The 27323-nt window shown below is 32.1% G+C and overlaps 2 protein-coding genes across 2 annotated transcripts; one reads left to right on the top strand and one right to left on the bottom strand.

Moving 5' to 3' along the window:
- Positions 1-2137: 2137 nt before the first annotated feature.
- LOC123703262 (neuronal acetylcholine receptor subunit beta-3) lies at positions 2138-13906 on the bottom strand. The gene is made up of 12 exons (XM_045651207.1): positions 13737-13906; positions 12232-12438; positions 11593-11724; positions 10356-10514; positions 9762-9952; positions 9010-9116; positions 8544-8675; positions 8001-8100; positions 4776-4971; positions 3998-4144; positions 3360-3520; positions 2138-2505 (listed from the first exon to the last, which is right to left on the bottom strand). Exons 1-12 carry the CDS (start codon positions 13810-13812, stop codon positions 2305-2307), a joined length of 1809 nt encoding a protein of 602 aa, XP_045507163.1. The 5' UTR covers positions 13813-13906; the 3' UTR covers positions 2138-2304.
- An 8151-nt stretch (positions 13907-22057) lies between these two features.
- Positions 22058-26727, top strand: LOC123703268 (protein SAND). Its single transcript, XM_045651214.1, has 6 exons — positions 22058-22410; positions 22764-22921; positions 23515-23715; positions 24144-24563; positions 24866-25340; positions 26002-26727. Exons 1-6 carry the CDS (start codon positions 22138-22140, stop codon positions 26140-26142), a joined length of 1668 nt encoding a protein of 555 aa, XP_045507170.1. The 5' UTR covers positions 22058-22137; the 3' UTR covers positions 26143-26727.
- Positions 26728-27323: the final 596 nt, after the last annotated feature.

The raw sequence follows: 27323 nt of genomic DNA, 5'->3' as shown, positions 1-27323 counted from the left end.
AAACAAACTCAAACTCAAACATTTATTTATTCAATAAGACTTCTTCTAGAAGCAATTTTGAATCGTCATAACATATTTTTAGCATTTACCACCTCGTGATCGAATTATTTTATTCTTTAAAAAAATTATACCTTAGTAGGTACCTTTATTAGTATAAAGCATTTAAATGCCTGAAAACCAAAATATCAAATTCAACAAGCCCATAAAACCTACCAGAGAAATATAGCATAATAAATACATAAACTTAAAATGCACTTATTAAATCATCCACACGAATACGCCAACGCCGGACTAGCAATTAATATCGTATTCTTTACAAAAATATCCATGAAAGAGGAGCGAAAATTTCCCTGTAGTATTCTAGAAAGTACTATATATTCGGATAAATGGGGCGTTTGTTGTATTAAGTTGACGCGTTGCGACTAACCATAGTTTCAACAAATACCATTCCCTTGGGCTTGTATCGTCTTTATAACCTATTTATATTCGTAGCGTTGCCGTGTTGAGTAAAAACCTATGTTTTATGTGTTCGCCCGTAAAAATCCCGCGTTCCCTAGACGTGTTTCGTTCTAGATTTTCACATGTTTAGAGGTAAATTGTTTTTGTCAACGGTAATCGTTTTAAAAGGTTATCGTCACGGCGAAGATCTTTCAGCATTTACTCGTAGTGTTTTTTTTTATATTTGTAGATATAGTGTTTTATATTATCCTGTGCAATTTAATGTGTAGGTATGTGTCTTTTTTTTCGATGACAGAGGAAGCAAAGGCAAAGGCACCTAATGAAGTGGTAACCACCGCCCATAAACACTAAGGTACTTGTCGGCCTAAAATGTGTGTTTTCATGCTTTATTTTACATCATACTATGTTAGTTATGATTATAAAACTATTTCGTATTGTATAAAATATTCAAGTATGTAAGTTGGTCTTTCAATTTTTCGTAAATCGTGTTTCGTAGTAAGTATTAAAGTGAAAAAGCTTAACGTCAAAGTTAATACTAAATTGGAAGCTCTGTCCCGGTGGAACAAAAGAAATGATCATTAAAAATATTCCATATGAATATCGGATTTGGTGAAAAATGTCGAGTCATGATAACGTGAATGGCATCAAAAGATTTGATTGGCTCGTTACGCGATTTCAGAACGAACGCGGTCAATTATTAATTTTATGACTAGAAGTTGTTAACAGTAACTTCTAAAAGAATTGTAGTTTTATATATGCTATTGTTATTTAATTATATCCATAGGTACAGACAAAGCTTATAAACAGTTTGTAAGAAATAAACTTAAAACCTCTAAGTTTTCTAAATAACTTTTCAGTAGTATGAACTAGCTTTCCACCCACGGATTCACCCGCGCTAACTATAACCTCACAAATTTTAGACAAAAATCTTCCTCGAGAATCATACTATTCATGATGATCAATGAAAATCGGTGCAGTAATTTTTGAGATTATAGCGAACCGACAAAAATACATACAGACAGATTTGGTGGAGTACTTTATTTTACACTATTAAGTAGAGACAATATAAACGGATAATATTGTAAAATAAAATGGTAAAATAGGTATGTAAAATGCATTGTAAAATGCAAGTTTTTCAGCTATTTATGTATTTATTTATATAACAGAATAGTGAATGAGGTTAATCAAAGCTAGCCACAGGTGAAGGAAAATAAATCATTCGTAATACTAATAAACGTGAGAATACAGTCTCACGGGAAATTATTAGATGTAGCTAAGAACTACCGTCGGGTTTAGTGTATTATTGTGTGGATATAGATAATCTTTGGTTACTATTTATAGAAGTTGCTTATTGATTTTTAAATCTATACTAATATTATAAAAATAATTTGTTTGTTAGTTTGTTTGAACGCGCTAATCTCAGGAAGTATTGGTCCGATTTGAAAAATTATTTCGGTGTTAGATAGCCCATTTATCGAGGCAGGCTATTTATCATCACGCTAAGACCAATAGGAGCGGAATAGATTAATTTCGTATACATGATTCTTCATAACTAGTGTTCAATGGAATTAAGTAAGTGGTAATTTTTAGCACACTTTATTGAATAAAATTTAATCGTAACCATGTTTTGGATTCGTTGATACACTATTCGCAAAGACTGTTAAAATAAAACAAAATGTAGGTAACTTAAATACACTTTATTCACAAGGTTTGTTGGCTACACAAAAGCTCGTATTTTACAATCAAAACTATCAATGTCATTTACTACTTTATTTACAAGATTTAGATAAACACATAAAAAAAACACTCGTATAATTTTATTTTCTTTATTTCAATTTTGTACACTCAAAAGTGCAGCGCCAAAAGAACAGCAAACGCCACAGAATAAACAACGAACATACATTTATCTATCGCCTCGGCCAGTTCCCTAGTCTCACTGTACTGAACTTTATCTGACTGCATTTCTTCTATGTTCTTTCCTACTGTGCCGTCATCGTCCTCTTGGTTTGAGCTGCTTTCGTTTATCGTGTCGTAGATGTGACAGAGCTAAAAAAAAATAAAAAAAACATCTGAATATTTTCAATGCAATTTATGGATGTGAAGATTCGAAAAAAAAAATATTTCTTTTATTATTCTTGTACACGTTATTTAGGAATGTATGTTTCATCGTAGCGATTGTTTTTCATGTCAATTAATAAGTTTGTATGAAAAACAAAACAAGGATGCTTGCTCTGTTGTTGCTCTGTCTTATCATCAGGTCAAAACTGTGAATAGATTTTATACGTACTAATTGAAGGAATGATGGAATCTGGCGGTATTTAGAGCTCATATACATGTCCTACATAGTCCTAATACAAGAATTGATAGATTCATAGAATTATCAGTTTTATCCGTGCATTTCCCGGGGGTGTAACCACGTGGCACAGGTACCTAGTATTTATTACGAATAGCTTTCTTTTAAGAAATCGTAGCAAAACGTGGATTTCTTAATGACATTTTTACCGGGAAAATAAATGAACAACAAAAAAATATTAAATTTAATGAGAAACTGAAAAATTCTCTAAGTGAATAAAAAAACGTCCAACTTGACTTATCAAGGAAAATTTTAACGGAATTAGCTTAAGAAAATCACAACACAACATAAAAGATAAAGTTTTGAAATTGTGTAAATCTTTTATAGCTTCGAAATATAATTAATGTCATAAAAAATCGCCATTGTTTGTTTGAACGCGCTAATCTCAGGAACTACTGGTCCGATTTGAAAAATTATTTCGGTGTTAGATAGCCCATTTATCGAGTAACTAGTAAGGCTATATAGGCTATATATCATCACGCTAAGACCAACAAGAGCGGAGCAATGCGGGTGAAACCGCGGAGCACAGCTAGTCTACGATAAATACCTTCAATTGCGGCAAACAGAACACTGATCTAAACCACTGGGCCGTCACAATGTTCTGCATTATGGAGCTCCTGCAGAGCCGTTGGGCGAGTGACGTCATTAGTGCCACTTGTATAAATATCGCTAGTAACACACCGCCTAGTACTGTAATGTATAGTACCACTGAAAAGATAAGGTAATCTATACTAATATTATAAAACTGAAGAGTTTGTTGGTTTGAACGCGCTCAGGAACTACTGGTTCGATTTGAAAAATTTTTTCGGTGTTAGATAGCTCATTTATCTAGGCTATATCATCACGCTAAGACCAACAGGAGCGGAGCCACGCGCGTGAAACCGCGGAGCGCAGCTAGTAAAGTTAGGTATATATATCTACAATTTACGTGCTAATATTAAAAGGCGTTTTCACAACTTATAATTCAGATACTACTGAACCAAGTACTGAACAGATTTTAACCATTTTTTGGCTCTGTGCAGCCAGCGACAAAGATTAACGGCAAGAATAGTCTTAGTTTCTATGATACAATTTATAAAGCTTGTAATCATTTTGCGAACTATTTTAGAGCATTTTAACATAATTAAAGGGAAGATCTAAATAATAACAAAATTATAATGAATGAATACAATTCAAATAACTTACATATAGAAGGTACAGTGTGACATGGTACCATATAGTCAATATAGCACAATCCCAAACAAATTATAATGACGCAGCTAGTATAGAACCAAATTCTTGATAAATTCACTGGCTCTGTCCAGAAAGAGAGGAGCACGAAAGTTACTAGAACTGAAAAATAAAACAAAGTAATAAATTTGTAACATTCCTGTATACCGTGTTTTTTTGGCAAATAAATGAATTTGAATTTGATAAATATGAAGTTATTATCATCATATAGATGATTTAGATAAACATCAGGATCTTGCAATTATAGAGGTAGCTCTAAAGTTTACAGTGCAACTTACGGTGCATTTACATCAAACGAGCGAATTCTCATTCTAACCCCACTATGTCAAATTCTTTTAGTGTAAACAGGCGTAGAGTGGGCGTAGAACATTATCGGTGTTCTTAGTGCGTTCAAAAAGATTCTATGCAATATTCTAATACTAAACAACACTGAATACGAGTTTTCGTTTACACTAAAAGATCACGAAAGAATGCTCTTCCTCTTGTTCTAGCTTTATGTTCGTTTGATGTAAACGCACACTTAGAGGCATTTCAAACTTTAAACGAACAACAAGTAAAAATAAAGAATAAAATAAAAATCGGTAACGACAAAAAACAATAAGAAGTAACCAATTATGCCAAAAAAAAGAAAGAATTAAATCAATAATATCAATCTCTAATTATGTGACCAATATTTATCCCTATAACTTTCTAAGCCAAAATATGGATTGTATCATTCCAGAAAATTCCTTACCCAGTAAAGGCGTATAAAACACAATATTATAAGCACTAGCGTTCCTCTTCAAGATCACTTTGAGCACGAATCTATCGCTCTGGTGTGTTGTGTTGTCGTCTGTCGGGTACATTTCGTTCCACGAACTAACGTTCACTATGAAGTGTGATGATGATACCTCCCACGCGTTTTGTATGACCGTGTCTGTTAGCGCAAACTGTAAGATGTTTTTTGAACAGTACATTCTAATAATAAAATCTTTATTAGCCTTCTATTTGTATAAAATCTTTAAATATGTCTATACATAATTTAAACATTAGGTTCATTGTAACACTATGGGAACAGAAAGATTAACTGTTAAAGTTCCAAACTAGACTATAGGTATATACCTTTAGAAGTATAGAGTTTCGATATTAAAATAAAATATTAAAAACGGGGACATTATTTCATTTACATAGGTACGTGTCACGTGTGCATATAAAAAATATTTTTAGGTGCATTGGGGTAATTCCGGCCACGGGGTAAATACGTATATAACTATGTTAAATTAATATATATATTTATTATTTATGTATGTATTATGTATTTATATTATTATGTATTTATTTTCGTTGTTAGTCGCGTTGTCGTACCTATCTATTAGTTTACTATTTTTTTATTTTTTTTTTGTTGTATTTATTTATATATGTAAACCTAAGTTACTCCTTTCGTCCCAACTCGAAGCCTTCATAATAAAGGGGGGCACTGAAAAACAGCGCTGGCAACGTTCCTGAACGTTGCAGCATATGCTGAGCTGTCTCCTTTTTGTCAGGATCGTATGACACACTTCAATAAAATCTTCAATAAAATTGTTTTGCTTTTTTTTATGTTATTAATTTTATGTTTTATGTGTGTGTGTTGTGCTGTCCTTGATAAATAAATGTTTCTTTTCTTTTCTTTCTTTTTTCTTTTCTAATACGTAACTATCGATAAATTAAGCAAATATGTATGCTAATAATATCAAACCTATATAATATATCTTCAGGCCCTTCCTTCGCGATACGATAAAGCGATGCTCTAATTGTGCGGTATTCACAATTTTCTGTAATTACCCCTCATCCGAAATTCCCTTAATGCACTATATATTTATATTTGACTGAAAATATTCTGTGAATTCATTGCTAAATAATAAAAAGTATTAACGTAACGGCACCAGTCTTGTACAGATTAAGGAAAAAAAAGAAGTTTTTTGCAATTTTCTCATAGGTTTTTTAACTTTATTGGATATTGTTTAGTTATACCTTTAGTTCAATGTTAGTTTAACGTAACCAATGTTAGAAAAAATATTACAATGCATACATAATGAAGTTATTTATAAATTAAAAAAACACTTTTTTGCACCAGTGTTGGACAGTTAAATTCTAATGATGGACACCCAGTTTTGGACAACATCCAGTTATAAACACCCATTTATGGACTGTACCTAAACCTGTTTTTCCAGTTATTTACACTTGGAGAAGACTTATATGTATCAATAGAATCTTGAAAATGATGATTGGAATACAATGAATCTGGGATGTATTTATAAAAAATTATATTTATTAATTATTTTGCATACTTAGAATATTTTAATTTCCATTTTCTAGGCAAAAATTGGATAAATGCATCGTTAAATACGAGTTGTGACCGTTAAGAAAAAACAATAGTGGTTATTTTCGTCAGGGCTGAGTAATATAACTAAAAAAAGTACTGCCACACATAATGCCACCATTTTGGGACCTCTCCTTCTTCGTCGTATTACTCTAGACAGAGCGAACGTGGTCAACATGAGGTTTGGGGGGTAGATGTTACCCGCTTCACGATGTTCCGCCATATCTCTCTGTTTCCTGGCATTCTGCTACACTCGTGAAGTGAATCGCCTATCTGAATCTGCCAGCAGCCTTAATCTGATCGGTCCATCGATATGGATAAATTGATTCCTAATTGTAGCACGAGGCAAAGAGCTTCTTATAAACTGTTGTCAAGATGGTGTGGATGAAATTTAAGCGCGTGTGCTGTATGGTGGTGGAATTTAGCAGCAGACAGCAATCCAAACAGTTCATCAGAGAACGCTATGATAGATGCGTTATAACACGCATAAGTATGACGCTTCTCTACGCAGAGATAGAGAATGAAGCCGAGAACGAGTCGCACAGCACATAATGACCCATTGTTCTAAAATATATTTGTGGAGGAAGGAAGGTGGAATTCCTCCATCGAAAATGGGAGGATTCTTGACCAGTCTACTCGACTGGCCGGCCTTTAAGACCCCTATGAATGATGTTAGAAAGTTGCATATATGCTCTGTAGCGAAAACATTTTGCTTGCGGGATTCAGAGCGAGGTGTCGCTACATATTATTCTTCATGTTTAGATCTAGATATTATGTTGTTGCCCCCATTGAGCAGACCTGAGGACTTTTAACTGATAGTTTATTGTGCAAAATTATTCTTGGCGCTTCACATCCTTCAGCGGCTTTTGTTACTTTATCCCCATTATTAAGGGAATTGATTGCAATATTGCATTACTAATTAGCCGCGGAGTGTAATTTTAACAAAAAATATCAATGTCCATTATTGGAACCAAAGCAAATCCAGTCATGGACAATTGTTGTACAATAATGGAACCCTATGTTTGAAATGGTCGTCATAGGTATATTATTAATCAGAGAGATAAGAAAATACAGAAAAGCGCATGTAATTAATATCTTTAAAAAAAGTTTATTTTCGACATATGTCCATAAATGGATATATGCATAGAATTAAATCCAGTTATGGACACTGAAGAATTTTATTAAAACAACATAACCTATCTTGATACAAAATCATGTAATATTTCGTACACTTAACTACTATAAATAAAAATAATATCAAATTTTGCTAAGATTTATACAAAAATTCTTATAAACAAAATTGTGTCCTCACTTCCTTAAGGATTTCCTTAGTAAAAACGGATTTCTGAGAAACGAGTCGTAGCAACTAAACATAAAGTTATGCCATCTTCAAACATTTTGGCCGAATAAGATAAAGTTTCGTATTTTGATAGCTTATGAACCAAACTTTTATTCTAAGTATTGCCAAATTACATAACGTTAATTTTGGTCTTATTATTTAAATTTAAAATTTATTTTGTCCATTACTGGATGCTTGTCCACCACTGGTGCCGTTACCTTAACAACGTGAAAATTTTCCAACATGAAATCGTTTTAATAGTTTTGTTTATAACTTACAGTTTTCATACTATTGACATCGATATTTTTCAAAGTGATCTTTTCATGCGCTTCCCATGGTTGTATGACAATCGCACAGACATATTCGTCGCGAGGCCATCTGCAAAAGTTCTCAGAATTAAACCGTCACGCGTCCTACGTACATTATTTGCTCGTAACTAAATCAGTAGTCCTACGAGAAATTACTGATTTAGTTACGAGCAAATAATGTACGTAGGACGCGTGACGGTTTAAGATTGCAGGTCATCTAAGCACGAAAATTTCCTATACTTTTAGGAGAAATAATCATAAGGATCATTTTTTTGGAATCGTAAGGATTTATTTGAAATAATCCTTTTTTTTAATCTTTAAAACGTACGTTGTAAAGGTATAATATTTATTGTCGCGATACGTGCATGGACTATTCTAAAATAAAATATTTTGTAAAAGTCTGTAAAGTATAATATATTCTCTCTCTATCTCTCTCTCTCTGTAAAATTTATTGTATGTTACCAAAAATAAATGTAAAAAATAAATAAACATAGAAAGACAACTGTATATTACCTGGTCAAAGTATTGCCATAATCAAAGCACCAAGTTTTAATAGTGGCATGCATGTGGTATGTCGCTTCACCACTATTGACCATCGTGATTAGTTCTGGGTTCCTAGCATCTATTAATCCGATAGAGGCTGAACTGGAAGAAATTAAAAAATCAACATGTGTTTAAATGGTTTAATATTCGATCATTAATAAGAACAGCTATACAACAAACACAATCCTAAAACTGTCGATAAATATATTTACAAAATGATAGTTGTAACAAATATTAAACCAAAGGCTTAATAAAAGTGTATTCATAAAACTTACCAAAAGCAATACATAGTTTAGTAATAGAAAATGGTTAGTCCCGTTTCCAAAGTATAAACTTTTCTTTGTAAAGAAGTACATGACTTTATAATATTATATCACATATCATGATTAAAAAGCATTATTCCAGAGCATGTTTTATAGCATTTTTTTGTACTTACTTAAAAACATGGAACTTAGGGCTCCATATTTGTCCCAATCGAAAAGTAAGACTGTCTGTATTGTTGAATTTGCTGGGATTCCATGCCATACTGTTGTCTGTCCATTTCTGTAGAAAATTTACCATTTTAAACGATTTTTTGTACTTTTTTTAAGCTTGATATAAAGGAAATATGAGTTTAAGTTACACTTAGTAATAAAAAAGACTGTAATCGAAAAATATGTCGTTTTGGAAAAACGAGAGACTAACGATTGTGAGATTAAAATATATTTTGATTAATAAAATTATTTAGCCTCTATTTTTAATAGTTATTAGTTAATTATATTTCTTAAACCCGATTTTACCAAACATGCTTTTATTCAAGAATCTATATCCTTGACATATATTCAACTAGCTTACCGCCCGCGGCTTCGCCCGCTTTGTCTAAAACCTAATAAATTATATACTAAAACCTTCCTCTTGAATCACTCTATCTATTAAAAAACCGCATCAAAATCCGTTGCGTAGTTTTAAAGATTTAAGCATACAAAGGGACATAGGGGCAGAGAAAGCGTCTTTGTTTTATACTATGTAGTGATGATGCATGAGATGACTTCGTTTACGTTTCACCACTCTAGCCGAGAGTATATTATGTGGTTAGTCGGAGTAAGATGACACGCCATTTATACTGTCTCTTTCTTTTGTGTGTACAATTAATTATTTCAGTTCAAGCAATTAAGGATTATTTTAATTTATTCTATTACTAATACTTACCATAACAATAGACACTCCTGTGGTTAACTTTGACTCAAAAGCGTCATACGCAACACTGGTAACCTTAATACCCAATTGTACAGCAACTTGAGGTGAGGGTGGTATAATGGGATCTTTGTCAGATAATAACGTGCGCTTGAGTTTGTCTGAGTTTGATAGTTTAGGGTCTACCGCTTGAGAATTTGGTGTTACTGGAAAAAGTTCATAAAAGTCTTCTAAGAGCCGTTTAGTTGTAATGTTATTAAAAAATAATAATAAATGATGGGAATTGATTGCGTGGTTAAATATTTATATATAGGATTGACTATTTCACTAGGAAGCAGCAATTCTTATGAGTTACTTTCTATTAACTTAAGTTTATCATAAGCTTGTGTGTACAGTTTTCCTCGGTATAATCACAAAATGAATGAAAAAAGAAAACGGTTAATTGTATCTGAGACGTAAAATACACTTCGCATATCATCAGCTACCTGCTCATAAAATTTTAGCTAAACCTGTTCAGTAATAATTGTGTAAAAAAAGCACTAAAATATTATATTCAACCGTAATAATTCTTTTATTTTATATTGATAAAATTCTTTATCTTAATCATACCTTTACTCTTGGAGCCAGGTATAGGGCAGTCATAAAGGAATTTAATTTCCACCCCGGACCACGCGGCAAAACTGAAGTAATTAATTGTTATTGGATCTACATCCATAAAGCTAAAGATGGGTAGAATATCTCCTTCTTTTCCGAATTCTATGAGCCCATCTAAAAATGTCAATTTTATAAATAAAACATACAATAAATTCGTACAATATAAACATTATTTTTTTCAATTAAACTTCTTACGGTGTATTTGCATCGAACGAGCGAATGCTCATTCTATAACCCCACAATATAAATTTTTTTTGTATTAACATTTTGTATTTTGTATTTTGTATTTTGTTTGTGTATCTTTCGTTGTTTTAAGTGCGTTCGAAAAGATTCTATGCAATGTTCTAATACTGAACAACAGTGAATACGAATTTACACTAAAAGATCACGAAATAATGCTCTTGCTCTAGCTAGCTCTCTGTTCGTTTGATCTAAATGCACCGTTAAAAAAGCGCTATTGAATCGTCAAAATAGAGTAAAAAATCATTTATCACCCTTTCGTAAAGAAGTTTCTTTCTACATAAACACTAAGTTGCTATAAATTTAATCATAATATGAATGAAATTAAGAAACTGGTTGTAAAAATTAAAAAAAAAATGGTGGTATACCGTATAAATAAATAAAAATCAGTACTTTTAATAGCATGATATAGTTGAACAAATTGAAGGATAGATACAAGATAAACGTGTCGTATTGTTGTTAGATAAAACAATGTTAACAGAAAAACCCGAGCAAAGCATTTAGCATTTATCTTTTTTCCTTCAGTTTGTTACAGAGATTGCAAAAACTAGTTTATTATTCATATTTTTCAATGTATATTTTGATTACTGACTAAATTAGCTTTATTTAAAGTTGAAATGTTTACAATACAAGGATAAGGAATAGTCTCTTTACATTAGCGAAAATAATAAGCATATATCCAGATTAAAATTAATTGTGATTCATAATCTTTGTAAAATTAAGTAAATAACTATGATAAACTAGCGGTCCGCCCCGGCTTCGCCCGTGGTACATGTTTACGTTTTCTCTACATAAGATCCATCCTCGTACTTCAAGGAATTTAATAAAAAAAGAATTATCGAAATCGGTTCAGCCGTTCTCGAGTTATGCGCTTACCAACACATTTTGCGATTCATTTTTATATTATAGATGAAATACTATCCTTTGCAAAAGTAATTTTAAAATAACTTACCTTCAGATATCTTAATATAAAACGCTCTAAACTCAATTGGAGATAATATTTGGTGAGTCTTCACTGATGTTTTGGCGTTTCTCCGTAAATTTCTACGTAATTCGGTAAATTTGTTTCCTCCACCGCCTATGACTGAAATAAAATATTTCGTATTGAAGAAATCGATTGAACATTTCTTTACTTTACTTCGAGTATATGAAATCATTACATTGCGATTTATTTTCAGTGATTATAGATTTAAACGTCTACATAATAGTTTAGGAAATCTTCGACAAAAACTAAACGAATAATGCTGAAGCTTTTTGTGTGAAACTTGAGAGTAAAATTAAGGCGTTTAAGCGCGTTGAGAGTAAAATTTCTAAGTCGCGTCATGGTATCTTTGAATCCTTTTTGTTTTTGGTATCTTAGAATCCTAGCCAAAGAAGTTTCACTTCTGACACGTGTGGTCGGCATACACGCTCTTTTTTATTTTACTAAATAACTAAAGAGACTAATCGGTTCACCCAGTCCTAGTTGTTCTAACGTAACAAACACAAAAAAGATAGAGTCTACGAACCTCCTCCTTTTTTGAAGTCGGTTGAAACTTACATACAATTACGGGAGTTATAACAATACTTTATTATAGCTAATGTATCTTACCAATTTCATAAACAGGATCACTTGCTTGTGGAAAAGCAACTGTAGACAGCAAAATATGTCCATTACTAGCCCCTAAAATCGCTATATGCATTTCAAATACTAGACTCTCATCTGACTTCTCTCGTCTGTATTCTTCAGAATCAGCCCTGAAGAACGTTTCGTATAGATAGCCGTGCTGGCAAGTATATTCTCTACAAGAATTCACCACTGAAAGATATATTTTAGTTATAATTTTTATAGCAAAAATAATATATTACATATTATTAACATGACAAATTGACAAAGTTTGTAAGGATGGATGTTTGTTTATTACTCTTTCACGAAAAAGTACGGGGCGGATTTAGATGGCCTTAACAATAGGTTAGCCGTGAGAATCAGAATCATCAGAATAACAATATTTGCCAAAAAACTAATGATTCAAAATATTTCGTGTCTTTCATATAGTTTGGTAAATAATGAAAGATTTAGAACAAGACAGGTTACGCAGATAAGTTTTGATTTTATTTTTTTTATTATTACAACCAAATCGTACACATTTAAGGCAAACGTACAACAATTCAGAACAAGTGTCTATTAAAGAATTCAGTGGGAAAGTTGTGAAGTTTCCAAAGTCCGTGCCAAAGTTCCAGTGAAATTGAGCGGTTAACATTTAAGATCAGTTCAATTATTTAAATTAATGCCTGATTAGTTTTATCGGAAGTTCGTTTTGCGTTTCATTTGTTATTAAAGTGATTGGTTTGTAATGGAATTATGTATTAATCTCCCTGTTAATATTTTAGTTAATGGGAGATTAAATCCATGAATTTAAATTAAATTGAAGTATTAACTGTGATTATAGTAATTGCTAAGTTCATTTTTACAGAATTACTTTGCTTCTTATTAGATGATAAGATATATGAAACTTTTGACTCATTACAAAAGGAACATTAAAAGGACTTCTCTGTAGTCGCGGTTACCCGTTTCTTATACTGTGATAACACGGAATCAACATGATTTCTTCTCAAAAGGTTACTTAAAACTTTAAATCTAAAATAATCCCTCAGCCTCTCAATCACTCCCTCAATATGTAGAACGCTACGAGTTCAGATCATACGCGGTTTTTTGAAATATCACTTAAAATTAAATTAAGTTTTTCTACAAATTCGATGTTTACGGTTTTGTTAACGGAATAACGGCTAGAGCTTTGTGTAAAGCTCTCTAAAATAATCTCAGCGTATGTTGTGCATATACATATAGCTATATTATATTAACTATGTATATGTATTGTACAACTTAACATAACATAACTAACTTTCCGCCCGCGGCTTCGCGCGCTTTGTCTAAAAGCTAATAAATTATCACTCTATTTATTTAAAAAAACCGCATCAAAATCCGTTGCGTAGTTTTAAAGATTTAAGCATACATAGGGACATAGAAAACGACTATACTAAGCGAAATCGTTTTAAGTATAAGTACTATCTAATGATAATTATTTAAATTCGCATTTCCCTTCATATTATACTCACTGTCATACGTAAAACTGAAATTTCCCATAACACCGCCACAGAAACACAAACACAAGTAGCACATAAACCACTTCATTGTGATTTTATTTAACAGGGATAATTTTATACGTAACTAATGTTAATATATTGTGGTCCGCCGGGATCTAGTACAGAAATACGATTGTTGTATGGAAGCTGTGTGTGTTGGGGTGGCAGGACTTGGATATCTCGTAACGTATAAGTGATATAAATTGCGGAAGTAGTTTGATACATTTATTCATAAACATTGGTAAGGTATTATTGTACCTTTTAATTATAATCTTTTCGTTAATTGATATACTTGCTGGTATAAAACGAAATTCTTAGGACAAGCGTGTTCATACGTAAAACATGTAATTGAAAAAAAATGATTTGATTATGATTTTCAACTGCTTTTCTACAACTCGAATGACTGGCAAGAGATTGAGGAAAAATATGAAATGGTGATTTGTCACTTATTAGAACTTTCTCGACAATTAAGCAGTCAGGTATACACATAAATTAATATCTAATTATTTAGATACTATAAAGCGATTAACCACATTACAATAATTAACAACTTTAGTTAAGTAATGTAGTAACGATACATGTGTACGTACATTGTTGTAAGAGCCGAATAAAATCCTTATTATGTTGCTCTTCAGAGTACTTTACTTACAAACTCAAATTAAAATCCGTTCAAACGCTAACAAAATGGGTAGTCCTGCCAGTACAACGTACAAATACCCCAGAGGAAACGTGGAGTTATCGGAACGGACGAGATAAAACACGCTTGTACCATTATTGTTACTAAAAATATTTAATTTATTATACCTATGTTATCCCGAGATACCAATACATTAATAATTTCGATAATATTTATATTTAATGCACTCGCATTTTGTACTTTCGTGTAATTTATATTTATTTTAATGAATGTTTTTGGCATGAGATTAAAATGTTAATATAAATATTCTGTTTATCGTTTTAAGACTTGAGTATTTTCATAAAGAGGATGTTTGGTCGAGTTCCAGTGGCTTTCGAGCTTTCGAATAAATTCGAAAATATATCGTGGCTCTTTTTTCATCTGTTAACCTTATTTTAATTAAAATTCGGAGTAGGCAGCTTTAAAACACAAGCAGGCTTAGAAAAATTGCCTAAAGTCCTCTCAACACAAAAGATTTCATCCATCCGACTATGTCCACGTATTCAAAGTCTAATAAGATCTAAAAGAACTTCAATATCTCATACATATACTTTAGCTACTATTGTTCTAAGATAAGTCACCAATTCAACAGATTGCCGTCGTTCGCCCCAAATTTAGAAGGCTATAGCTCAAGAATTTCCCGCCCTAAACTTGTTTCAGACAGAGCCTTGATAAACCTACAGTATAAAAAGTTCGGAGCTCCTAAGTACCTACTACATTCGTTTAGGAAAGTAGGCAAAGAAGTTGATATATCTTATTGGATACATTCCTTCATTTTGTTTAACGTTAAATATATTTAGTGTTTTTGCTTGTTTCTGGACGTACATATTGTTTTTGCGTCTACATGTTATTGTAGAATATCTACCTCCTATTTTACAACCAAAATATAAATAACAATCGAAAGTGTGTAATAGGTACGTGTGTAGGTACTTAGGGTGTGTATCAAGATAAAATTACATAATAAAGCTTTGTCTTTCAGTTCAATTTAATGATTTCCTCTCAATATTCATTACTTGCGGTAAATTCAAAACTTCATCTGGGTTTATATTTTCTCATGATGGAGATAGAAACTTAGACTAAAACTAACTCTTCCTACAACTTTATCATTCATTATCCAACCGTGTTTATAATACACGGTTCTCACCAAGAAACTTCTAAGTCACATGTCATTAACAGTGTGTTATAATGAATGAACGATGTCACAGATGTCTGCATACTTAATCATGTCGGGAGCACTTGCCAGAACAAGTTTGGTATAATTGATTCACTTGATTGAAAGGAAACTAGGAGCTAGTTTGCTTTCACATTGTGCAGTGTGAAATGCCGTGTTGTACGCGATATTTCGGGCACGAAGTTTTATTAAATTGTTTATTGTTACAGTGTATTTTATCACTAACTAGGATATAGCACAGAAAAAAAATAATTAAGAAGATTTGATGAGATTTGAAATCGATCCAATAGTTTTTGAGGTTAACGCAATCAAACAAACTAACTCAGCTTAATATTAGAAGTGATAAAAGGAAATTCCCATGAGCTTCAAAACCAACGACGACAAAAATTATACAAAAATCATACCACAAAATAGCTCCGATGCGACGTCAAAGAATGTCATGTCTCCCTTTTTTGTGTGAAATTCGAGGTGGGAAAATCTTGCATAGATACCTCCCCACGACCAACAATTTCGCCACGACACGGGGAAGGAGCCGTGAGTGTGAAGAATGCATTGAGAAACATGTGCTGTAGTAAAAACCGCATCATAATGGCCAATGTCCTGAAAATAATCCCCAATTAATCTATTTAATATTAAATTCATATTCAAAAGTAGAACTTGTGGATATATTTTTAGAAAATCTAATTTATTCTTGAAATAACGAGTGACATAGTTAGGCTATCTTTATTATTTTTACGTTTAATCTGGTAAAGATACGAAAGTCTCAAACAAAAACAAGCACATTTTATGAAGCAATTTAGCGCACGCAATCTATAAGGTCCCTCAGCAGATGTCGCGACCCGCTAGCACTTTGCAAATAGCTGTTTTATTGCCTTCCCTTTTTTACAGGAGCGCCTAAAAACTTGCCAAGAGACAAATTTGTTTTACGTGATGCTTTTGCATTATGAACAAAACGCTTAGACCGAGAGTGGCACACGTTTTTGATGTGGATTTAGCATATTGTATGAAGCGGAGTGTTTTGTAGGATTTTTAAAGTTAGTGGTTAGTAGGTAGTTCCACTTTATTTAAATGTTTGTATAAATGTTTTTTTTTATCTAATAGTAGCTCTAATTGAATTAATGATATCATCTTGACAGCACGTATATATTTTGAAATGTAAAAAAAAAATGTTCAATCGCATTTGCATTTATGAAATAGTAATATTATGGTATTAAAATATATGAAGGTAAACTTTAGAAATAATGAATTAAAATTATGCTAGCTAAACTTCAATAGAATATTATTGAACTTATAAGAAAATTATTTCCAATTATTATTACAATTTTAAGATTACTTTTTTCCATCCCTCTTTTTTTCTATTAACCCAGTAACATTTTTACTAACTCTCATTTCATAATTCTAATAGAATTAATCCAGTAATCAACTTTTAAATTAAAAAAGTAAAATATTATAAAAAGTATAAAATCTGGCAGCCGAAAGGAAAATTGTGAATTGAATATTTCAAAATCAGAACACGTTGTATTCGAACATGATAAAGCGAAATCACGACGAATAATCAAATTCAGCCATACGCTTTGTATTTTATTACTTAGTATTTGTATATGAAACACGATATATTTGGCATCTCTTGCAGTAGAAATGATGAGAGCACGAACTCCAGGCTTTGTGATATGCATTCATAAATTCTTTCCCTTTGATAGTGATTGAGCCACTTTTGAACTGTCATGGAACAACCCTATCTGTAACGTATTAATAATCATTTATTTGATTGAAGTCTTTTTGCCAATGTGAAAAATTTTACTCATAATATGTGCGTATTGCAGAGTTTACGAGATGAGAAGAATAGTAAAATCTAGTAAGATATAATGTATCTATAAGTTTTGGTTATTGAAACGGTCAGATCCGTTCTATTTGACCTACAATCCATTGAGATAATATTAATATGGAGTCGATACCGCCTACATCACATATGTTCCGCTCAACATACGTCATCTGGCGTAACTGCACTCAGTCGCTTGCTCCGCTCATTGGCGCGAACGTCACGCTCATTTTTTATTTGTTTTAAAGTGAAACGCATCAAATATGTCTACGTGTGTGTTACGATATTGCACAAATAATACAAAGAATACGGAAAAGTGCAAAGGAATAACTTTTCATCAGTAAGTAATTAGATAATAATTTTTAAAACTTAGTTAGAGCAAAATTTTTGGCGGGCGACATTTTGTCATAGATTAAAAATTTAAGATATGACATTGGGCATGAAATAAGTGTTGTTAGTAATATTTGCTGGCGTATATTTTTATAGTATAAAATAATAATTTTACATATTTAGAAAAGCATAGACTGGTTGTTAATTGAAAAAAGGTGAAATCATGAAATATGAAAATCAATTACTCAATCACCAATTTTTTTTGTTAATTGATTTTAATCAAGTTTTTAATTGATATTGTATAAGCTACTGACTTGAACGTATAATTGAATTATTATTTATTTATCTGCACTAATATTATAAAGAGGAAAACTTTGTTTGTTTGTTTGATTGTAATTAATAGGCTCATAAACTACTGGACCGATTTTGATGAAAGGAGAATGCCCATTTTTGGTACTGGTTTTTCTCATGCATCAAGACAACAATACTATTAAAAAAAAATCTCGGCAATTTAGAGGCCTTCTTACCATCGGAAAATATATTTTGAACAGGGAATGTTTTGTAAAATCTAATAAGACATGTAATTGTTTAGATCCATTATTATAGATTAATTAGTGTCCATTACAGGTTACCACGGTAACCAAGCGGTAACTTATTACATTTACTATGGTAAATAGCTAAATGTATTAATATCGATTATTGTTTTCATTGAATTATAAAAAAAAATCAATTAACATAAAATCACTCTTTAAGGTATTGTTTATACACTGTAGGTTGTTTTAACAAAGATAGTGAAGTAAAATAATATAAATATGTATATATAAAAAAAAAATTATTATGACATAGCTTGGTAGGTAACCAGTTATTTCTTATTTGTTTCTTTCTTCGAATATGTAGTGAAAAAATGATTCAAACAACAACAACAACAACAACATAAACCGAATTACATAAACCGAATAAAAACTCAATTGGCATTTTTTAAGTATATATTTAGGTTTTCTTGAAATCCGTCCCGGAAGATTTCTGGTGCCTACCTACACTAGCCGATGAACAGATAGACTTTGTCTGAAAGCATAAGCTCTACGCATAGATTAAATATTATGTTAAGTAATCGAAAAATAACCTATGGACGATAAAATGTTACCTAAATCACACATAAACCTAACTAAATCGGGGTTATTTAAGTTTTGAGGTTATTTCACATTTTTCTCAATATCTTGAAAACCCCTGTTTTTATCACAAAAAAATCAATTGGTAAAAATCTTTTGAATATCGAAGAACCCTCCAAAACCACTCTGGCATTGACGCAACACTGTACTGTGGTCCATACTTTCATGGGCATTCTCCTTTGGCACAGACAATCTTAAGACCCTGAGAAAGAACATAGGCTACTTTTTATTGCGAAATATGTGCCACGGGCGAAGCCGGGGCGGACTGCTAGTTCAGAGATAAGTAATTAATATTTTTTCTATTCAAGGTTTCCATGTCTGGGCCGTGAAGAAAGGGAAAAATTATTTTTTTTCTAAAAAAGGCTCAATTTGTAAGGAATAAAACTTCCCTGACTGAACCTAAAACACGAAAAAAATTAAATTATTACATATGACGTCACTATTTACTTATATGCCAGATATAGTTAGCCCCGCGTAGTAAAGTCAGTTTATACCTAAAATAAATATTAAGTAAGTACAAAGAAAATTTCAAGTCAACGTGCATGTAATCAGTGGCACCCAATAAAATAGACAGAATGAAACAAAGTGTCGCCGCTATAGCGGTGAGTCAGTGACATCGCATAATCTATGACTGTCTAGCCGTCATTCGCGCGCCCCGCGCCGCCGCGCTTGGCGCACAGATTTTGTTCGTGATGTCTGCTCCATATTCATATTATCTCAATGCTACAATCTCCCTTTTTCGAGTCGTTCACATTTCAAAAACCGCGTTTTCATTTACGTCATAGTTTAAAAAAAAACCTCAAAGGACCTTTCAAGACAAAGGCGGTTATTGGATATTTAAATAAATCTTTATGAAGGTTACGGCATAAGGGATCAGATCCTCAAGATTGTAATGTTGGCGAATGTAAAATAATATTTGACGAGGATACAGGACGAGGTCACTCGAAATGTTTAAAATTACCCGAGACTTGGACCTGGCGGTTCTTCGTCTTGATAACCGAAGCTTATTAGCTCAAATATTACCTATTTTACAAAATAACAAGGGTATTTTAATTGGGGAATAGACAATGTAATTTATAGTACGACGACTATGGTGTATTGCATAAATTCTTGAATAATAACGGTTTCTAAATCAATAGAGAATTTATTTAGAAATACCACTAGGTACCTACCTATGAATTTTGTAAAAATGTAGGTTAAAATCGAATTAAACATTTCGAATTATAGAAAGAAAATAACAATATTCTTTAGTTAAATTATGAAACAAGCTTTTCATCATACAATTTTCGAACAAAAAAGTTCTAAGACAACAAATTAAAAAAAAACCTAAAGCTAATGCTATGAAGTATTAGACATTAGCTCGTGGGTATAATGCATAATTTCTTAGTATCAATATGGAAATAATTTGATCTCAATAACACAAAACTTGCTAATAACTTCTCGTATTGAACATAAGTTGTTCGCCAGGAGTTATCTCCGCTTTCCACGCCGTCGACTCCGTGACACATAGCGGAAGCTATTTTAGCTCTCCAATCGTGACCAATTTGTTAGGTATTGAAGGAGCAGATTAGGTATCCTGTTGTATACGTGATTATATTTATATATGGGTTAATCTTTAGCCACTCGAATCAATATGTCATAAAAAAATTATTGAAATATTTTTATTTATTGATAACATAAACTGACACACTATAAACAACGATTGTACTCTACGGTTAAAGGGTTTTAATTTTTACTTGCGTTACAAGAAAAGTCGATTCTGCCACATCGTTGACCGTTGCTGCGGCCTGCTTCCTTCGCTCGCTCGGTTCGTACGTGCATCTAGTTACGTTACTTCCATATCTACTATAATGTAACATTTTCTTTTTTATCATGGATGAACCCTGAAAAAGTCAGAACAAGCCGCTAATCAATAAACGTATTATACCTACCTAGTTAGCCTTGTTTTAGTATTATCTTAATAATATGATAGTAGGTATACATAAATCCCCACGTGGTTCAAAAAATTTCAAATATCACGCCATAACTAACTTTATTTTCAGAGCAAATAAAACTGTATTTGTTTGGTGTATTCTAAAAATTATAATATTAACTCAATTATATTTCCTCGGATATCGATATTAAAGCGCTGATGTCATAGTGGTATGATTGATTTATTTACCCGAAGCTATAGAGTTACCGTGTTTTCAGGATCTCAGCTCGCAATATATTACAAATAAAGCAAAATGCTGGTAGCATTGAGGTTCGATTATTTATTGTTGTAGATGAAATTCATGTTTCATTAGGCTGCGGTTTTTTATACGAACACTACCTACTTACACTTAGGTACACTTGGTACTTAGTTATTAACAATTTTTATCTGAATTTAATTGTTGTTTAAAACTTTGTTAAATAGGTACACTATTTACGTTGTAAAGATTTTATTTTGTCTTTTACAGGTCCAGTCTAATTTAATTTTACACAGAACAAAAACGCGAAAATTTAAAATGTATGTGGCGGTTAATCCTTACATCGCGATCGCAATTACGTTTTTGATTTGTAGATAAAGTGCATAATATCAAAAACTTACCTTGGCCCTATCATGGCCTCCTTAAACTCAAGTCAGATATTTAAAAAATAAAAATTCAACTGTAAAGTAAAGCACAAACGTTGTTGAATGTTTTAAAAAAATATAAATAGGTGGGTATCTAATTAAAACTACTCTTGTGGCGGTAGCAGTTTATTGGATTTGGAAAATTAAAGTTGAAAAAAAAAAAGAAAACCTAGAGATGACCTAGAGGGCTTAGATAAAGGCTTGATAAAGGGTATCAAAATTTCTCGTTCTGAGTTCTGAAATTCAAAATTATTTTATTTCCTGGATATAAAAGTCTCAAAACGAATTCAGCAAGAGTATAAATGTAAATAGGAGAAGGACCAATTTTTAAATATTATGCACTTAAGTTTATTTACATTATATATGTATGTATTATGATAATCTGATACTCTGGAGGATACTCTCTTCATCCGATTTACAAGTGAATATGAGTCCTTTCCTTATCTGGCTGCTGGCATTGACTAATGACATGACATTGAAGTTGACAAATGACAGCCATCAGAGTCAAATTTTGATTTACAATTACATACACAAAAAAATATTGATGTGCCTAAATGAGCATTAATATTGTTATTTCGTTTATTTTATTTATTAACCAAATCTTTAATTAATTTCCATGGCGTCTACATCGAAAGAGGACGTTATATCAAACACTCAAGTGTCTGAAAATACCGCAGATGATTTAGAACCTGGTGCATGTTACGACAGCATTTTGAATCCTACAGATTCCTTTGAGGAATTTGCTTCTGAGATGAACTCAAGCCTTCAAGGCCGGAGTACTGATCTACGTCAAAAAGCAAGCACCATAAGCGAAATTCAGAGTGAAATAGGCGAAAGTTCGAAGGAGTTAAAAGAAACGAAGTCTAGTGATAATTTGCAAAACAAAGATGTAAGTTATGTATGGTAACGAATTATATATTGACATCACATTGACATCATTGTCGTGTTTATTCAATGCCCAGTTTGTTATAATATCGATAATCTTTATAAGACACTCTTATTTAGGAAACAGATTAATGTTTGTTTGGGGGCGGAAAACCTATAATGCTTCATCAGATTACTAAATTATTACACCAATTTAATCAAACTTAAATAAAAACGAATGTCATTTTCATAACTAAACTGCTGTACTATATCAATTTTATCAAATTTTTTATTTGGTATATAAGTAACATGTTATCAGTATAAACACACACATAGGTTTCCAATAAAAAGCTATAATTATTATGTATAAAATTCCAGGAAGCAATTGGTGGATCAGCCAGCAGTTCGAATTTAGTGGACGAAAATGGAGATGATTTGGAAAATGATGTTGAAGACTATCTTAAATCACCAGAACTTGTAAATAAAGAAAAGCATGTGTTCATTTTGAGTTCAGCGGGCAAACCTATTTACTCTAGGTAAACATACCATAACAATAGTCTGTAGTGTTTGTTACTTTTGTATTTGTACAGAATTAAATGTTCAGCTTGAGTGAGACAGATCTTAAAATTAAGATAAATGCACACATATTCCTGGTAGTTTGAATCTAACTTATTATGAAGCTTGAGATAATACACAATTCTCTAAATATAGATTTTATTAAACCATGCATGATTTGATTGAGAAACTTTGTAATATTCAACCGGGGAAAACTGAAAAAAAAATTAGTGTAGATTTATTTTGCACCCTATGTTAAAAACTGTAATATTCTACATTAAAGACTTTAATACCCAATTTTTAAGCTATTGCATAGCTTCTATCGCGGATCTTGAGCGCGGGGACCGAATCCAGAAATTCCGTAACGAAAAATCCTAACACTCCCGGCACGGAGGGGTGGCTTGAAGGCATACTATGCAATAGCTTTGCCGCAGCAGTCCCTGAGTGCCACACATCTTTTTTTTATTATTTCAATATCTTTACGTTCTTTAGTGTTCTGTGTTCGATTATTAAGATTTATATTTTTGTAATTGGTGGCAAATAAAACACTTTCTATTTCTATTTCTATTCACAGGTATGGTAATGAAGACAAACTAGCTGGTCTCTGTGGAGTCATACAAGCTTTAGTAAGTGTAGTGGAAGACCAGAACCATGATATATTACGGTCACTGATCACAAAGGATTGTAAGGCTGTGTTCTTAGTGAAGGGACCGTTAATATTGGTGGCTATTTCAAAGTCGAATGAGAGTGAAACGCAATTAGTGTTACAATTGACGTAAGTTTTATTATTATGTTATCTGAATTATAAATGATGATTCACTATTTGACTGCCTATTTTATGTGTGAAAATTCGAAGGACAAAACGAAATTTTTATGCTTTTTGAGTGTATTTTCATAAAGCCTGAAATAAATAATTCTCAATTTCTAGCCAATAATCGAAATAATAATGTTATTCGTTGTTCGTAGTTAAAGTTGGTTTTAAAACAGATGAAGTTATAAACAGACTTACCTTCCTAAATGATTTCTTTGCTCTGTATTGGTGGTTATATTTTTTAAATAAATTCAGGCTTACCATTAAAATCATAAAATGCATTCATTTTTCAGAAGGTTTTTTCAACTCTACATAATATCTATAATCCCTCGATGTTTAACGAGAATCTATACGCATGTACACTATGCTTATAAACAAATTATTACTTCCAGATACGCCTTCAACCAAATAGTATCAGTCCTAACACTAACGCAATTGAATCGAATATTCGAACAGCGTCGTAACTACGACTTACGCCGCTTACTCTCAGGCGCAGAGCGTCTTATCGACAACTTACTGATTTTCATGGAAAAAGATCCAGCTTTCTTACTCGGGGCGGTCAGATGCTTACCATTACCAGAGAAAGTCAGAGAGAATATAACAAATGCAATAACTACAACTTGCCATAAGATAAGGGATCTAGTTTTTGCCATATTGATAGCGGGGAATCAATTAATTACGTTAGTAAGAATGAAGAAGTACACATTGCATCCGTCGGACATTCATTTACTGTTCAATTTGGTTCGGAGTTCGGAGTCTTTTAAAACGGCTGAGAGCTGGACGCCGATTTGTTTGCCGAAGTTTGATGCAACGTAAGTAATTTCATTATTTTGTACTTGAATGGTTTATTGAAAATGTAGCTACATAAGTATTTTTCACCATTTGTTACTCGTTACGCCAGTTACTTATGAATGTTAGGTCTTTCCGGATGCTACAAATATATTTTATTTTTCACTATTAGTTACGATAACATACGTCAGTTGTTTAAAAGTGTTAGGTCCTTCTGTAGTTTGAAAAATGTAACCATCCATTCATACATCATCATACTTCTCAATTCTAAAAGTTTTCATACAATAGTCTTTAAATAACAATAATCAATATACTTACATTTCAGAGGTTTTCTCCACGGCCATGTTTCTTACATATCGGAAGACTGCCAAGCCTGTTTACTTCTGCTCACAGTACAAAGGGATGCCTTCTACCCACTATCTCAAGCAAAACACACAATAGCCGACAAACTAAGACGATCAAATTGCCTGGTAGCTATCAACGATGCTCTCAACAGAAACAAAACTCTGCCAACGACAAATCCGTTAAAACACATTGGAATACCGGAAATAAGGCATTTTATGTACAAATGTAAATCCACGGCACAGTTGTTCTCGTCAGATCCTATAAGTCTTGATAGATTACAAGATTATAGGCAAAGGCATAAGGAAGGTGGTGATGTGGTTAAAAAGAAAGTAGAAAAAATGTCCGATATAGATTATGTGAGGAATTATAGAGAGTTCTGTAGTCAGATACATTGTGCGTGTTCACCGGCTAAATTGATATTTAGGTCCAATGCGGATGATTCTATTTTGGCTTGGGTAAGTTTGAAATTGTTTTGAATTTTTTTTTTTTTTTGAGAAAATTACGGTAAAATTTACTTATTTTAAAACAATCCAAGTTTATGTAACACTGAAGATGTGATTTAAAACATACCCATTTAATTAAACTTATTTTAATAACTCAGGCCCCAGAACCACAGACACAATAGAAAATCTATTGTGTCTAGGACCGATCGGGCCGCTTGGGGCTCTATGGGTTAAAAGATAAAACAATATAAGTATGACTACTGAAGATGTAATATGAAACATTCAAATTAACATTTGCAAATAATTTGAATTAAACAATTAATTTATAATAATTTTTCAAGATTTACACAATAACAATATCGTAATATGATTTTTTGGATCTTGTCCAATAGCCATAGAAAAAGCTCTTCCTTATCCTGATTTTTGTGAAACTTTTATTACATCGTCTCAAACTTTTTGGTCTGTGTAGCGCATGTCGCGTGACGCACGATACGTACGATAATTATCGTACAAATACGATAATTTTTAGTTAAATGTCTATAGAGTGAAAAAAGTTTCACTTTTACCGTGGTTTCATAAAACCACACAACATTTTTTTTTTAATTCTAACATACTTAATCACATGCATTTATTTAAAAACAAATAAAACTAAAAAGTTGTAATATATTTTCAGATAACAAACGGTTTCGAGTTATACGTAACATTTGACGCGCTTATGGAGAAGGATCATGCGATTCGAGCGGTCGACAGACTATTGAGGTGGATCAAAAACGAAGAAAAGAGAATATTTATTATGAACGCACCAACGTTCTAGCAGAAACTTTTATATAAACTGAAGCAATAACCCCGAAATGGCTCAACGGTTTAGGTACAATGTGTTAATAAGAACTCTTTTTTTACTAAGCTATTGCATAGCTTCTATCGCGGGCCTTGATCGCGGGGACCGAATCGAGAAATTCCGTAACGAAAAAACCTCACGCTCCCCACTCCGACGGGCGGAGGTGTGGCTTGAAGGCAAAGCATCAACCGCCCCAGTCCCCGAGTGACACACGCCTTTTCTTAATTCAGATATTATCAAAGTAATTATAATTTAACTGTTTTTAAATTGAAAGCAGTTCCTTTATTATTATTGTTTTGGTAGCTTGTTTGTGCTTTGAGCTTGTTTTGAGCATTGTAAATAATTTTGATTATTTTTTTTTTTTTTGTAAATGGTCTGTCTAAAACTTGTAAACATATAAATGAATAAAGTTATTATTAAAAGGAACTACTAGATTTATGTAAAAAGAGAGCAATAGTTCTAGTGATAGACTTATTGATGTATAGACAGAGCAATATTTACAATATTTTTTATTAATACATTGTATATTTATTGAATTGTCAATATGCCTTATATTCAATTAACTAAAGTAACCGTCATGAGAAGCTATAAATTTTGTAAACAAGTGTTCAGGAGTTCACAACATTTGGACCAACAAAAAAAATGAATTTGTTTAAGATTTAATAAATTATTAAGTACTTAACAAATATTAATTAACATAAATATTATTTAAGAATAATTATTCGTCAGATTCAGATGTTTCCATTTCTGTGTCAGAATCAGTGACATGTATCACGAAGCTGTCTACAGTTTTATCAATCATCTCATCAAAAGTGATAACGAAACAATAACAAAATTAACAATAACAACCAGATCCGCGATATATGCAAAGCAATGAAACAAACTCGTACGCATTCGAAACTCGAATGATGCGTTTATTTCAAAATGGCGTCCCGATAGTTCACAATCCCTGCGACGGACGCGTTCCGGTACCAAGAAACACAAACGATAGCGCTTTGCGTCGTTAAAATATGATCCGACTAAATTAAATAGGTTGTTACTTTCATATAACCCGTCTATATTTCATGTCGATTGAATATGGTCAATTTATTATCTCGCAGTATAAAATGTTTACTTAGTAAAAGATGTTTGTTTACATAATTTATAGCTTCTCGTGA

Source organism: Colias croceus, chromosome 25 (genome assembly GCF_905220415.1).
Source record: "Colias croceus chromosome 25, ilColCroc2.1".
Classification (NCBI taxonomy): Eukaryota; Metazoa; Arthropoda; class Insecta; order Lepidoptera; family Pieridae; genus Colias; species Colias croceus.
This window is presented reverse-complemented; position numbering and strand designations above follow the sequence as displayed.